The sequence below is a fragment of the Mastomys coucha genome, unplaced genomic scaffold (genome assembly GCF_008632895.1).
Source record: "Mastomys coucha isolate ucsf_1 unplaced genomic scaffold, UCSF_Mcou_1 pScaffold20, whole genome shotgun sequence".
NCBI classification, from domain to species: domain Eukaryota; kingdom Metazoa; phylum Chordata; class Mammalia; order Rodentia; family Muridae; genus Mastomys; species Mastomys coucha.
In genome coordinates this window covers 118,922,545-118,939,223 of record NW_022196903.1, presented here as the reverse complement: position 1 = coordinate 118,939,223, position 16,679 = coordinate 118,922,545, and the positions used below count along the sequence as shown (strand labels likewise).

The 16,679-nt window shown below is 43.5% G+C and overlaps 1 protein-coding gene across 5 annotated transcripts in view; it reads right to left on the bottom strand.

Moving 5' to 3' along the window:
* Positions 1–5,209: 5,209 nt before the first annotated feature.
* Positions 5,210–16,679, bottom strand: part of Ano2 (anoctamin 2) — a 328,395-nt gene continuing 316,925 nt past the window's right edge. For 4 of the 5 annotated variants that reach the window (XM_031383474.1, XM_031383476.1, XM_031383473.1 and 1 more), the window contains 2 exons: positions 8,361–8,466; positions 5,210–6,092 (listed from right to left, as the gene is read on the bottom strand). In XM_031383474.1, coding sequence (XP_031239334.1) covers positions 5,820–6,092; positions 8,361–8,466 — 379 coding nt within the window. In that variant the 3' untranslated portion in view covers positions 5,210–5,819. Of the gene's footprint in view, positions 6,093–8,360; positions 8,467–16,679 lie in introns of those variants that run through there. The other variant, XM_031383478.1, reaches the window with a different exon arrangement.

The following is a 16,679-nucleotide window of genomic DNA, read 5'->3' as shown; positions in this document are numbered from 1 at the left end:
GTTTTTTTTTTTGTTTGTTTTTTTAATTCCGGGCACGTTAAAGAAATTCACTTAGAGACATATCCTAGTGAGATCTTTTTTAGTTATGAGAAACAATTTTAAAATCTCACATGAACCAAATCAGCAGAAATAAAGAGCTTGAAAAGGAATATCCATCAAGCCGGCTCCAAAGGCCACTCCTCCAAAACCCTAGAAGAACATGGATTGATTGCCATAGCCACAGTATTTTTGAAAGAGAAGATGGTGACCTGAGAATGGGAAATCCAGCCAAGCCGCCATCATTCCAACATGAAAGCAATCCAGAAACAATCTGCCGAGGGAATACACCACTCACACACCCCATGTCTTAGGTCAGGTTCTCTGGAAAGCAGCCTCAAGATGAAGGGTTGTATGCCTTCTTTGCAGGAGCTTAACCATGGCGGTGGGGAGGGAGAACAACAGAACTGAAGGTGAGCTACAGTAAGCGCAAAGGGTGGAGGCTCAGGGGACACAGTCAGCCACAATGGTGGAAAGGGATCTCTGGGGCTGAGGGACCCCACAAGACTGTGCCTGGACAGAGAGACAGGATGAGCCCTAGCTCTACTGTGTTGAGTCCCTGCATGTAGACTGGCCTAAAGCAAGGACATGATCTTGGCCCAGGAAAGTCCCTTATATTACCCACGATTCTCAGAGGGTCACTAGGTGAGGCTGTAAGAACTAAGAGGACCTGGTAGTATCTATAATTCCACCTTATGTAATTTTAACCCTGGCCAACTGGCAAATGAACATGGGCCAATATAAAATGCCATGGTTTTCTTGTTCTTTCTTTTAAAATGATTGATTTATTATTTTATGTGCAGGAGTGTTTTGCCTACATATATATATGTATATATGTATATATATGTATATATATATATATGTATATATATTATATATGCTGGGAATCAAACCAAAATTCTTCACAAGAGCAACATGCTCTTGACTGATAAACCATCCCTCCCAATTCTTAACCCCAAATTGCTTGGTTATAGCTTTCAAACTGTAGAACAAAACTTGATCCTCTGGTTTCTCCATCTTAATTCTCACTTCCAGGAGTTCCTCCCACAGGCCAGTCACATCTCCCACTGCCATTTAAGATCAGACAATCAACTGCTGAGCTTGAGTCTCTGACTCTGTCTCTGTCTTTCTGTATCTCTTTCTTCCCTTCTTCCTTCCTTCCTTTCTCATTCTCTCTTTCTCTCTATCCCTATCTCATTTTGTAATCAATGACTAATACATTTGTAAGGTTAGTAGGCTGTATCGGCAGAGTTTACAACAGAAAGGCTTCCATTTATCTCACAGGAAGCCAAACTTAAATACAACAAAACCATGGCCATTGTTTTGAGGCAAGAACTTAGTAAAGAGTTTCTGAATCTTTGGAGCCTTGTTGAGTTGGACAGAATTCCATTTCCACAATTGGAAGAATCTGAGGTGGGTCCAGTCTGGAAGGGCTATGAGGAGGGACAGCATGAAGACTTTGCTTCTATTTATTATACCTTTGTTGATATAAAGAAAATGTTACCAGGTGTGATGACACACACTTTTAATCTCAATGCTTTCAGGTCTCAGAGACTGATGGAGTTCAAGGCCAGCCTGTTCCACATAGAGAGTTCCAGGCCAGCTGGAGCAACGTAGTAGAATCCTGTCTAAGCACAACACACTCATAAAAGAAAAAGAAAAAAGAAAGTCCATTGAACTGATTCATACCAAGCAACCGCCAGAAGGCATTTACTTCTGTTCTCTCTAGGGAAAGGCTGTTGATGGTTAAGAAGAACATACAGTTCATCACCAGGCCCCTCATCACCATAGTCTCCGCCTCCTAGGTGGGTAAGCATTTCTCTTCTCAGTGTGTCTGACTCAGATTATTCCACTTGTGGAAATGGAATTCTGTCTAACTCAACAAAGCTCCCAAGGATCCAGAAACTCTTGGCTCACTTTCTGCCTCAAAACAATGGCCACGATTTTGTTGTATTTAAGTTTGCTTTCCCTCAAGATGGATGGAAGGCTTTTCTTTTGCAAATCCTGCCAACACAACCTAGCAGCCTCACAAACACATTAGTCGTTGGTTACAAATGAGTCATAATTGAAAAGAGAAAGAAAAACAAACAAAAAAAAACACAAGATGATTACAAATGGTCTCTTGGAGGTAAGTATTAAGGTGACTTAAGCTGTTCTACTTCTTTTGCATTTTCTAAATCTTCCAGGACTGGAGAGATGGCTCAGGGGTTAAAAACATAGCCTTCTCTTGCAAAGAACTAAGTTAGGTTCCCAGCATCCACATACAATGTCTCACAGCTGCCTTAGACTCCAGCTACAGCAGTTCCAACTCCCTCTTCTGGATTCCTGTGGCACACCACGACATGGCATGTGCACACTCACATACATAAATAAAAATGTAAATTTAAATTAAAAAATGAATATTTCTCAGTGGACACATGCAATTTTAAAAATTAAACATTATTTCAAATCAATGCATGCGACTGTCTATACTGTGTGAACACAAATAAACTTATGTCAGATATTAATATATCTGGACATAAACTTATGTCAGCTATAGATATACTATATCTGGAAAGGGAAGAAGATAATGAGTGACCTTATCTCCTTTTTCTTCCTTTATTATTTCCAAGTTTTATTCACAATGTTTCCTCACGAAACCATAGAAAAACAACAATTTTCTCAAAAGCTCAGAGAGGGAATTTTAATGTTGGCTCTGTTTTTAAGACCTCCGCTACCCTTTCTTCACCTGAGTTAACAAGTGTTCCAGAAAATTCTCTTTCTCGGGTATACTATGTCACTGCTACTGCTACTGGGACGAAGCGCAGGCATCCAGTGGTCTGTCTGATAACAAGCATGACCCAGAGATTATTTGAGCCCAAGATGAGAGTGAGTGGTTAAATCCCTCGTGCTCCAGTGGTGGTACAACAGAGGGCACTATTCTGTCTTCTCACAGAGGGAACCTGCATAGGGTCAGATTAGCTTGCCTTTCTGTATGCTGAGTAGACCTCCCCAAGTGGTTCTTTCAGAACTGGTCCTGAGCATGTGAACCTAGGCTGCCACAGGCTTCTATACACTATTGGGTAGTGGGTAAGGCTGAAGGTTAAAGCAAGTGCTCACCTACAGGATGGGAAAGTGTGGAGCCCCTCTCCCACCTCTAACCTGTTCCCTTTCTTGACTTCCCCTTTTTGCCATAACAAAAGAAAGCCCATACTTCTGATTGCTTATTATTTACTCTACATTTACCATAAGCTCAATGGGGGCATTTCTTTTACTGGACAACATCTCCCAAGTGCCTTTGCATATTGAACAGGTGCTGAGAGCACACTCTAGAGTGGGTGAATCAGTAGTTACTGGGATAAAAGAATTGATAAGCTATTCCTGCAGTGATAAAAACCTCCTTACCAGAACATGCTTCTCACAAAAGATCTCTCCGGAAGAGAAGAGATAGCACAACAAAGAGTTGTACAGAGCCCCAATTCTTACTTCATGAATGGCTAGTGTTCAGGATGCTATGAAATCACCACTGTCTTCAGTTATATGTGACCAGTAGCCTTCTGTATCACCTGCGCCATCCTCCGCTGGCTAACAGGGGGATCCTCCTTCAGGAGGATGCAGAAGTAAAAACACCCTAAATCAAGCGAAGTAGCAAACCATCCCAATAAATGGACTTTAAACTTAAAAAAAATAATAATTTGATGAACTACATAAAGTGAAAATATATAACAAGAAGGTACACTGAGCAAAATTGTCAATGAAAAAATTCATCTGAGTGGAACGAGAGTCTGGAAGCCCCAATAATTATCAATGCTGGTTATACTTTGGGAAACTACTAGCGAGTTTCTTGTCTTCTCTGTGTTATTTTGGATTGTATGACTCTTGGTGTACGAATTTTACCTTTGTGCTCATTGAAAAAATGTCTCCTGTAATTTAAGGCAGGAAGAAGTGGACTTCAAGAGTATGGGTAGTTTGTGAGTAGAGGTGTAGTTCAGTCAGTGTCCAATGGACATCCTGGTGATGGAGGCAGCCCTTGACCATTAATTCTCACAGGTCCTGGAAACAGGACTACCACAAACACAGATATGAATCCCTGGGACCTCCTCTTGTTTCAAGTCTGGAATCTTCATACTGTTAATTCTCCTTGAAGTGACATTTTCCAGTCATTACCCACCACACTCTCTGTGGAAGAGCTACACCCGTTGTCAGATGTTATCACATTTCTCTGATACTCTACTTAGAAACCAGGCTCCAGGGGTAGTTATGGATATTAAGATATGATGCAATTATGGCTGAGTGTACAATTATGTGTACAGGGGTGGTCTGGGACATGCTTACCTGGAATTCTAAGAAGCACATTGTGTGTCTTGTCATTACTACTGAAGAAGGAGCTACATTCTGGGGTTTAGAAACTCGAGGCCCAATCCTAGATACCACCTCACATTCTTCAGGTTTTCAGAAACATCAGAACCTTTTCTGCTCTCCTCTGGTGCAGGGCCTTCCTTGTATCTGCTTATCAGTCATTAACTAATCAGATTGACCTGTATGGAACTGGAGATGGGTCAAGATGATATAATATTGCAGCTAGCCTCTAGGCTGCAGAAGGGGCTGAGAAATATAAGAAGTGTGATTGACAGTGACAAATGATGATGGCTTTTCCAATGACTGGTCTTTCTATCCAATTCTTCATAAAAATCTCCCCATAGAGTCCTAGAGAACAACTACCAGTTGACTGTGTTAGCATTTCAATATATACCTCTTGCTACTCTATAATGAATATAAAATAGAGCCCCTACTCCTCTTTATAATGCCCCTTTTTTGGCTTGACTGCTCCCTTTTGCCTTAATAAAAGAAAAGCTAAGTTATCATCCCCTGTTAATTTCCATTGTTTACATTCTTTCTGACCAACCCCATGGGTAAGCTCTATGTGCACCCTCACTTGCTGTGTCCTGCACGTCCTGTTTACTCTGTTCTACCTAGCATTTCTCCATTGTATTTACCATTATCTAAAATTACTAATCAACAGTTGGTTCATCACCTGTCCCCAGAATGTAAGCTCTGCCAGACAGAAACATTCTCTCTTCTATTATCTGCTTTATGAGAACAGAACTTGAGAAAGGAAGAAAGGGAGGGAAGCAGAAGAAAAAGGAAAGTATTAGGGGGGGAGAAGAAATAGCATCAAAGACAAGAGATGTGGTTTTTTTTTTAAAAAAGACTCCATTTATTTTATTTTAAATCTGAACTTGCATAAAACGGCGGTTAGTTGCATTATATGCATCCTTGTCATATGAGCTGCAGACAAATCTGGACAGGACCTTTCTTCCTTACCATGAGGTCCAATGGCCACAGAAAACAGTCCTATAACTTTATTTGAATCTGCCCAGTCTTGTAGTGGCCCCAGTCACAAGTGTCTCCGAGAGGTTATTTCAGGGTGACAATGGGAATGGGGTAGTGATCAGTTAAATTGGATGCTAGGATGGATGGGACCCTCACTGTACTCCTTTCACCTAAAGTGATGGTGAAGCACAAGAAAGGACCCCAGAGAGTTCTATGGTGAAGCAACCCCCATGGGGTACCAACTGGACACAACTCAAAAGTCAACCTAAAAGAAACTCAGGCTTCTAGTTTCTGAGAAGCCATGTGGTTCCCTTCCCTCCTGTACTCGCTCACTCTATTTCCCTTTCTGTAACTTCCATTTGGAGACACCCATAAGCTAGTTCCCAGCAGAAGAGGTGCCACTGTGTTATAGGAACATATGGTGTATGCATGTGCTTTGCCATAACATGCCCTCCTCTGCTGCCAACGGCTCATACATTGGTGTGCTGGGACCCTGAGGATGCTGCGCTGCCTGACTGGCTTCGGCCTGATGGTGCAGAGCTGGCTGCACGGCTCCTCCTGCTCCTATCCCCACCTCCCTGGCTCCTCTGGGTGGGTTCATCAGCCAGCTTGACCTTCTCATGCTCCTCCTTCAAAAAGAAGTCTACCAACAAGCTCTTCTCTTTCTTGATCTGGTCACTGATGTCTGTGGGAATATCCGGGATCATCCAGTCCACGAGGACACTCAGGAACATCACTAGATTCTGCCAAGACAAGGAAGAGACACTAATGGTGATCCTTGGCTTGGTAGTGTGATATATGTGGTCATAAGTGGACACTAGCTCACCAATGTCCACCTTGACCCCTTCAGAGGGACTACTCTGGTATTGAAGACTTGATGACAAAGGAAGGACAAGAACAGAACAAGGTGTTAGGCAACTCACTGGCTGAATTTACCAATGAGCCAAAATGACTCTCTGTGCCCTCACTGGTAATGGCATCCCATTAGTAAAATTACTACAACTTCAATCTATCCCCCTGGAGCAGCTGGGAGTACTGATGACTTAATACACATCAAATACTGGCAATGGCAAGACATGAGTGGCAGCCACCTCATGTGTCTTCCTTTCAGGAAGCCATGCAGTACACTGTTGCACCAACCATAGAGTCCTCACATGTCCTGGGTCCTCACACTTTTAGACTTGCTCTAGACTGGGGCCTCCAAGGAAGTATCCACATAACACAGTGGCCTCTATAGGATTGCCTTTGGGACAACTGCCCTATTCATTTCCTCTTCTGTCCTCAATACCAGGTTAGGAGCTTAAATGTTTCCACTGATCTGCCTTTATTCCTACTCCCTACAATTCAGTCTCCTCATTCTGTGGACACCAAAGACTCTCTGTATCCAGTTCTCTTTGGTTGATCCCAGGCTTTTGTATACACTTGCATGAGGCTTTGTCCTGAGCCCATCTCTGGGATACACAGGTAGGCAAGAAAAGTCTTTCCTGGGAGCAGTTTCTCACTGAGTGGTGAATATCAGCTTATGGACCAACTCAAGTTAACATATTCTGATTCTTGCTCATCTATCAAGTCTATCTTCCTACACATTCACCTAGCACATTCCTCAACTTGTGATCATTTTCTGTCTGGGAAGTATATGCTTGTGCGTCTTCTCTTTCCCCTCTAGGAAACCAAGGCGGTCACAGGTCTTGAACTTTGCATCTTGCTCCTGGGAACTCAAGAGAAGCCTTTGGGAAAAACTGCTTTCAGAGGCTCCCAGGTATTTAGGTTTTTCCTCTAGCTACCACCGATGTGTGTGACCTGTGACATGTGACATATGGGCAAGTGAGGAGATGAGTGCAGGCAGGGGGCGGGGGGGGGGCACAGGAGGATGTCTAGGCAATTTGTTGAACATATCATTCCATCTCTACAGGGGAAGAATAGTGTCTTCTGTGGGTGAAAGATTAGCTGGTGGGCTTTTCCACATCCTGGGCTGGAGTCTGAGGGGCAGGATACCTTAGAGCCCCCCAGAGACCTGCCTTTAGGGAATACAAAAGCCAAGGGAGCTGAAGAGAAAAGGATCTGGCTTTGTGCTCTGGCCTCTGCTCAAAGATCATCAAGACCCTGAGTGGGAATTGGAGGCCCTAGAGCTCAGAGAATCTCCGCGATGCAATTGGAGCTGTGGCTATTGTCAAAGATAGGAATCACCCAGCTCGAGTTTGCTATTCATTCCAGGGGTGGCTAGATGACTCTGCAGACCCCTCTAGCCAGATGTCTCCATGGTGAACAATGCTAACAAAGGGAGACCCAAGAGCTCAGCAGGAAAGTTTCTGAACTTGAGCCCTTTCTCAGGCTGACAGAAGGGATGTGCTGTTTGTCTGTCCCAGTGCTGAGACTCTGGTTTCAGTGGTTCTCCACTTTCTTTTCTTCTTCTCCAGTTTAAATGGGCAAGTATCCCCATTTTGCAACTTACTCTACATCTGTTCGATAACTTTACTCTGGAGTTTATTATCTTTCAGCCAAGTCCACCCATTGAAAGAAGCTCTCTCTGGGGACTCCTCCTGCTTTACAGTTATTGCTGCCTGCCCCATGTGAAGTTCCCTATGTCACAGAGCACAAGTGGGCCTCTGTATCCATTGCCTGCCATGCTCAGATTCAACCAACCATGGATTGAAAATAACAGAGAACAAAACCACACCAGCAGACAAATGTATATGCTGTGCTTGTCAATATTTCTTAGACCTGTCTGTCCATATTGAATTTGCATTTCATTGGTTATCATGTCCTCTGGCAATGATTTAAAGTATATGAGAAGATATTGGTGGGCTATATGAGAATGTGATGTCATTTGTTACAAAGGACTTCAGTGCCCTTAGTTTGGGTGTCCCACAGAGGTTTCAGAGCCACACATAAACACCCAGATACTAAGAGTACCTTAAGCATCTGACTATGAGGGACAGGCAGGGAGCTATGGGAGTCTTCACCTGGGAAGCCTGCATTCTAATTGGTTGGTCTCCACCTGAATAACTCACCTGGAAGATGATAACAAAGGCGAGACGGGCAGACAGAACAGACCAGTACTGCTTGGAAAACTCATATGGGTTTGGTGCCCATGGTGGCTCTCGATAATCTTTAAACCTGCCCAAAGAAAGATAGGGTGTTCAGACTGAGTGGTGACAGAGATCAGGGAGATGGTGGATCAGTGGAGTGATGGCATGTGATTGTCATCCCAGTGATGGAAAGACAGGTAGATTCCTGGGACATGTTTGCCAAGTAGCCTAGACTAATTGATAAGCCCTAGGTCCCACTGAAAGATGCTATCTCTAAAACCTAAGATGGATACATCCTAAGGAACAACCTGAGTTTGGTTTCTGGCCTCCTCCTGAGGAACAACCTGAGTTTGGTTTCTGGCCTCCATATTTATATGCACATATGTACATACACATATACACACTCAGCTACACACACATACATACATCTCTGCACACACATGATTAAATAGGTAAATAATTAAATAGGTAAAATTAGGATAAATAGTAATAAATAAATAAATAAATAAATAAATAAATAAATAGTAGATTGTGTATAGACAGAAGAGAAGCAAATACTTCTATGGATAAAATCTCAAGATTCGAACAACAGTTGAGCTCTTGGCTGTTACACTTGGGAAACAGGAGACAGCGGAAATTCATAGCCTAACCAACAATTGTCTATGGAATAAAAAAAAAAATAATCCAAGTCCACAAAAGTTAATTGAGAGATGTATTTTTCCTGTTCTCTCTCCCCAACACCTCCTAAAGCTTCCCCTGGTATCAGGATGTAGTTCTCAGGGGAGCCCACAGAGGGATAGTGACCAAGGTCCATGTGGCCTTCATGGCTCCTGTTATCTGATAGGAGCTCGCAGATGCTTCATCAGGTGCTATGTAGCAGTTTCTGGATCCCAGGAAGACATGGGCACTAGCAGGTCACCTCAGGATCCTCCTCAGGCCACAGCTTTGAAGGTAGCCAGGATTTCCAGCTGTACCACTGAAGCCAAAGGAAAGCCAGTGCAGCCCCAGCAGAAGGTTGGATGAACTGGGGGGAGGGTCATAAAGAACCACACTCGGTCAATGGTCTTTCTCGTGAATCATCTTCATGACTTCTCTGTATGCTTTATCAATGCCTTCTCAGGCACACAGAGAAATGGCATGTTTTGTTTCCTATCTCTGATTCCGGACCCTGCCCCTATTCTGCAATGACTCATGCCCCAGAGAACTCATTTTCTAATCCTGGAAAAATGACAAGGGTTCGTAGCAGCACTGTGACCATTCCCAGACTCACTCTCTTGATGGAATTACAAATTTTTCAATGACAACCCTTAGGGTGGAAAAAGAGTTGGGATGGTATCAGACTACCCAGTAGTGTGCATGCATGTGTGTGCATGCGTGTGTGTGTGTGTGTGTGTGTGTGTGTGTGTGTCTGCTAAGGAAGGCAGAGTAAGAGACTCTGCCCAAGGAGAGTCATCATACACAGGACAGGACACATAGCATGTATATAGCCCTGGGCAAAAGAAAAGACTTTTCTGTATGTTTCTCTTTTAATCTCAAAACACTCAAGCAGGCATCCCATATAGCATGCATGGAAGGAATCTGGTGGACTCAGAATTCAAGTATATGGCCTGAGATTCAAGGCCAGTAAGAAGCAGAGGAAAGTGAGGTTATAAGTCTAATGGGATCCAAGCTCTTCCTCATTAACACAGATCACCTCATCTGTGTATAGCTGAAGTTGAAGGTGGGGTCATAAATGGAGGGTCCTTTCCCTTGTAACAAAGAAACTAATATTGTAAAAGGTCTGTGTATCAGCACAATGGCTTCCAGTTTCCAAGGAATAGGTACAAGGAGGATAGAACATCTGAGGTAGAAGAAAAAGATGTATACACAAAGAGAACACTGGAGCAATGGAGTCAGCAACAGAAAGACGCTGTACGACAGACACTGATCTTTCCACTAGGGCTTGGCCAGAAGCCAGGAGCTCCCACCTCACTGCCTGGCTCCCCAACTTCCAACAGCTGATTGCAGCTGTCGCAAGCTGGATTTGACATCTGGCTGAAAAGCAGAGCTAACTGCATGCAGCCCAGCAGAGCACCACAGAGCACCAAGTTATTCATTCAGATCATCCATGGCTAGGACAGGAACACAGAAAGCGACTCAGACTGCTTGGTAGTAGAGAAAGGGAGAGAGACAGGAGGAGGGAGAAAGAAGAGGGAGAGGGAGAGAGAGAGAGAGAGACAGAGAGAGAGACAGAGAGAGACAGAGAGACAGAGAGAAGAGAGACAGAGGAGACAGAAACAGAGACATGGAGACAGCAAGGGAAAGTGAAAACATGAGTCAAATGAATAGGATGTCATGGGAATGGAGAAAAGCCTTTTTAGATTTGCCCATTTTTCTGCTGTATGCAAATACAGGGTCTGCTCCTTTCCAATGCTAGAGTAAGGTACCACCCTGCTATGGCTTAGGGGGGACCTCCCTCCCCAGGCATAGCCCAGTCCCTTGGCTACAAGGAAAGCCCATTTCCCCTCTTTCCTAGCACTAGCTGTGAGAGGAACAGCTGCTCAGTGAGCTTGGTATGAGAGTCACTGCGCACTCCTCCCCTTCCAGTCTGAAAAGAATCCATAAATAATCGAATTCAGCTTCCAACTCGGCTACTAACTTACCACAGTTTTTAGGACTGTTGCTCTGCCCTCCCCTGGTGTCCAAAACATGTTTTGAATCTAACAGGCGCATTTGTCTGATGGAGGATCTGGGGTGGTGGGAGGGGAGGGGCTTGGCAGAGATCTGTCCAGAGATCAACCTGAGAACAACTCTCTTCAGAGGAGTGAAGGGCGGCTCCATTGAAGGGAAAGTCACACCAGAGAAAAGAATGGTAAGGGACTTGACACACATCTGTCCACATTCCTTCCTAAAGTGACTCCCTGACCTGCAGTAATAATAACAACTTACTTTACACAGAATGTAAACTTTACTATATGTGATAAATTGATATTTTTGCTCTAACTTACCCTAACCTACCCTCCATTCCACTCTAGTCTGTCCCATCCTTCCAAAGGCTGTTTGTGGCCCACTGAAGTGATTTCATAATCCGCTAATGAACCATGATTCATCTTTTGAAGAGCACGGATTCCAGTAAGCTTGTGCCACTGGGTACATAATTGGTTGTTTACATGCCAATGTAAGTTCGGGTTACATAATATTTTTTTTTCCCTCTGAAATTTGATCCTAAGAAGTCAGGCTTATCAACTGTTTTCTCTAAGTAGCTAGAAGACACTAAACAAAGAGACAATTAGCTTTCAGTATAGACAGGTGGCTAATAGGCTTCTGTGTTGGAGCTGCTGTGGTAGTGATCTGTGGTGCTTGTTTGCTAAGTCCAGAGCTGAGGGACGTGCACGTTCTTGAGATAGCAAGTGACTGCCCGAAGCTACATCCAGCACTTGGGTCCCGGGCCTTTCCTGAGTCTTCTCTAAGGGCCCAGGTGTTAAAGTCTTGGTCTCCTGTCACTTTGTTGGAAAGTGGTGGAAGCTCAAAGTGGTGGGGACTCATTGGAAGTCCTTTGGTCAACTGGGGTGTGGAAGGCTGTGAGACCTTTGTTCTTTCTCCTCTTCTCTCTTGCTTCCTCTACTGCATGCTGCTTCCAGGATGTTTCCTCGCCACAGGCCCAAAGAAACATCAAGTGCCAAAATAAACACTTTCTCTTTATAAATTATAAATTGCTCAGTGAAGGTATTTGTTACAGTGACAAAAAGATGACGGACACAGTCATTGCCCACGTTACTCCGTGTTCTGAGACCCAATATTCTCATCCACGTTAGCCTACGCTCTCCTTCCCATGTGGCTATGTCCTAACTCCAAGAATTCAGCACACTGCCTGGTCCTTCAGGGGAAACCGCCCAGTACAGGCTGAGTGTCCCTTACCGCCCAGTACAGGCTGAGTGTCCCTTACCGCCCAGTACAGGCCGAGTGTCCCTTACAGCCCAGTACAGGCCGAGTGTCCCTTACCACCCAGTACAGGCTGAGTGTCCCTTACCGCCCAGTACAGGTTGAGTGTCCCTTATCTGAAACACAGCGTACTAGAAGGATTACAGATTTCAGAATTTCTTTCTATTTTGGGATAGTTGCTTACATTTAAGGCATCTCAGGGGTGGGCCTGAAGCAAAAATGTGAAATTCCTTGGTGATTGAAATACCCCTTTCACACATAAAGTGAAGATAGTTTTATACACTACATTTAAATCATTGCATTCATGTAGTGATGTTTTGTAGTGTTTAATTTTCTACTTGTGATGTAATATTAACACAAAGCCTTTCAGACTTCTTTGAGCCTCATGTTTTGGATTTGTGGATACAGACCTATAGTAACTATTCTTTCCTTTGTAAACTGTGACTTGTAACTTTAGTCAGGGAATACAAACAACCCTTCTCAATCCTCCTGGCTTCCAGAGAAGGTTTCAGAGCACTCAAATTCCAGACCCATGATGCCAAGGACCATCAGAGGTGCCAGATACTGGCAGCCACAGGGACCTGCTCTAGGATTACGTTCAGGTAAATGGCATAAGACAGGAAAGACTCTGCCTGGTGGAGGATGTCCTGAGACCTGGGAAGTGCAGTTGTTTTCTAGTCCATCCCCATCCTATCACATGACCCCCAACACCTGACAGTCTTCCCAGGGCAGCCTTTGTTTCCCAGCGTGACCATACTGTCCCCAAAGGGAAGTGAAATTTTAAAATCAGGCATATCAGTTGGAGACACTCACCCCTCCTCCATTTCTGCTTTATTGTCCTTGAGCTTTAATGTTATATTTGAAGCGTTGCTTCTGAGTCTTCCAAGACAGACTTTCACTCATGAGACAACTAGGTCATCTAAACAGGACACAGGGCATTAGGGTGCCTCTGCCTTCTACATGGCTCCATCATATCTCTGAATCTCAGTAGTCTGAATCAGAAAAAGTGTACACCCGTACACTGTGTACCACCGGACTAAGGACCCAGAAGCATGAAAAACACGTATACAGGTGTGCATGCACACTCAAGGTTAAAGGAGGACAACGTGAGAATTTAATAAAATTACATAGGTTAATGTGATTTCTAGAAGCTTCCACACCCAAAGGGGAGCACAGCGGTGTCTCCTGGGAGATAAAGTCTGGGGTGGGACTGTGAAAGGGGCCTTTCCTTTCATACACAGGTCTATGTATACAGAATTATTTTATAAGAAAGAAGTTCATATATTTTTCTGCAGTGCTAGGAATAGTACCCAAGAACTCTGTGTACGACAGGCAAGTGCACATTGAGTTGCATTCTTAGCAATAGAGGTGCACAACTTTAAAAGATGTAATTACTGGCAATAATCAGTTGACTCTGATGTGTTTTATACTGAGATTTCAACAGCAAAATTACAGTGTTAACTGGGGAAGACCTCCATGTAACAGGTGAAACTGATTTTTTAAAAAGTCAATATTTTATTAAACATAGTTTAAAATTATGTTAATACTATTTTATGAAAAATTACATGGATGGAGTTAAATTTGGACATTACCTAAAGAAATGAGGGTTCCATTAACTAAAATTATGTTTCATTGTTATGAGACAAACCCATGGATAACTTCAAGGTTCTGCAGTTCCTATTATGCTAAAGAAACGGGGAAATGGGGAAAGGTTCACACACATGCCACCTGCTTATTTTTGAAAGATGCTGGATTTGCACAGAGGCCCAGCTAGAAGCAGAACAGTGCTGGAGCAGGGATCTGCGCTGTTTCAGATTTTTATAGCACTATATCTATATGTTAATGAACCGTTAGATTTCTTGGAAAGCCCTCATATTTACAGATAGAGAAACCAAGGCTAACTTTGTCTTCTCACCACTGTGATATCGTATCCGAGAGAAGCCACGTAAGAAAGGGAGGGGAGTCACTGTGGCTCACGGTATAAGGGGAGTCAGTCCACCATGGTGGGAAGGACAGCAGTAGGAACATTTTACATCTAGTCCCATCAGTAAGTAGAGACTGGACAGGAAGTAGGGCAGGGCTATAAACCTCAAATCTCTGTGTCCTAGTTCCTTCAGAGATTCTTGCCCCACTGTCAGGGGTTTGGCAACCTTCCAAAACACCAGCCAGATATGAGCATCCAAGTACATCCTCAAGGGCGCATTTCACATCTGAACCAACTCAAATGCATAGACAGAGAGGAAAGAGACTCCCTTAGCTGCCACTGTCCTCTGCCCATCCTCACCTATAGGGTAGCCAGAGACTGTGAGAGCTGCCGCAACCCACGACAACACAATTGCTGAAGGGAAGGAAGGAGCCAGCACTGAGAAGCTGGTCACCCACCATCAAGAAAGACTTTTTCTTAGATGAAGTGTTAGCTCTATAATGAATCAGTTAGTTAATGTCTTTCTTGACTCCAAACAGTGCTGTGAAAAAAAAAAAAAGAAAAAAAAACTTTTTTTAAATAGCCTCACTGGGATTGAATGTAATATTAATGCTGAAACAATTATGTACAATACATTTGGACCATCTGAGCCGCTTTAAAAAGCCTTCTGAAACTGGCTGTTGGTACAGGAAAACAGTAGGGGCAATTAGGGGCTAATGAGAACCATGTCAATCCAACAGTTGGTAAAGATCAGCGAGCTGACACCTGGGAAAGTGGGCTACCTCTGCTGTTACCCAGAATAGCCTCAAGGCGGAACTTGGCTCTTCAAAGGCTTTGCACAGGGCCTTGGGATATGGAAGCGCTTACACATAGCAGGAGCCAATTGAGGATGGCCACTTCTGCAAGGTCAACACCTCCAAACAGTCCAGTTGGGGTGATGGTGCCCATGTGTGTCCTTGCCCCTGTGAACGCTCTGTTTCCTTCCTGCTGAGCCAGGAACTGAGACACTATTCATCCTCCAGTGCATTGTGACCGCCTGACCTTGTCAAACAGCCACTAATCATGCCTGATGCCCAACATCTTGGAACTGTTTAAGAGAGAGAGCCGTGTTGGAGTAGTTCAAAAGCCGAGGTGAGAATGTCTCCAGAAATGGTGGCTTTGCCTCTCTTTGCCCATTGCAAATAGGCAGCCAGAGACAGGTCTTAATGCTTACTGCCATTTTAAGAACCTTTATCCCTGATACAGTTGGATTGGAGACCAAGACCTCAGTTTTATGTGACTATATTTATCTCCAGAGGTAGATGATGACTGAGAATCCGAAGGGCCATCAAGTTCTCATGGCTATTTGCCAAAAAATCAATATAAAGATCATTTTCTGCTGCAGAGCAATTACAAAGCTGGACTATAGGCTACAGACGCATCTGATTCCCAAAGTATCTTGGTCCCCTCTGCCATATGCATAGTCTGTGTGTAAGTCTCTGTGTCTCGTTGTCTCTCCCTGTCTCTGTCTCTCTCTCTCATTTATAAGATTCACATTAAGTCGATATTTCCATCAACAATTCTTAACCTTATTAGCCCTACTTGACATGCAATACCTAGATCATATGCTGTACTGTTGCCTAGATACTCACTAATATTTGAATAAGGTATCTCATTTTAATGTAACCCAATCACCTTAATTATATACTCAGAAAGACAGCTTCATGAAGGCTCCATGCACATTACTGTGACCAATAAGTTCTGGATCTGACATCTATTTTTCCTCCTCATTCTACCTTCTCTCAGATGTGGTGTTCTTCAAACACCCCCTTCACCACCTAACATCCCCTTTTGACACTCTGTTCTCTATGATTGCCACCCTTGTCCTGTTCCCTAGCCAAACTAGCTTGGTCATATGAATATGGAATTCCAATAAATCCATTTGTAAGCCAGAAATAGTAGCCCACACCTGTAATCCTAGCTCTTTTCAAAAATTTTCTTGGGACTGGAGAGATGGCTCAATGGTTAAGAGCACTGACTGCTCTTCCAGGGATCCTGAGTTCAATTCCCAGCAACCACAAGGTGGTTCATAACCACCTGTAATAGGATCTGATGCCTTCTTCTGCTATGTCTGAACAGAGTGACAGTGTACTCATACACATAAAATAAATAAATAATACTTAAAGAAAAAAATTCTTAGTATATATTAGTGTTTTGTTATTGAGGACTTGCAAATAACTAACATCATACAGCAAAACCAGTCCAAAGTCTGTGCATCCCAGTAACCTACACAAAATAGCTATTCTGAAGCTCTGGAGCTTCACATTGGATTTTACATTTTCCCTATTAGGTGTATTTTTCACTACCAAAAACACTGAAAGATTCATGACTAAGTTAAAACTAAGAAAATTCATGTTGTTGTTCATCCTAAGGGGCTGCAAACCCCTAAGCTCCATTGGTCTTTTCTCTAATTCCTT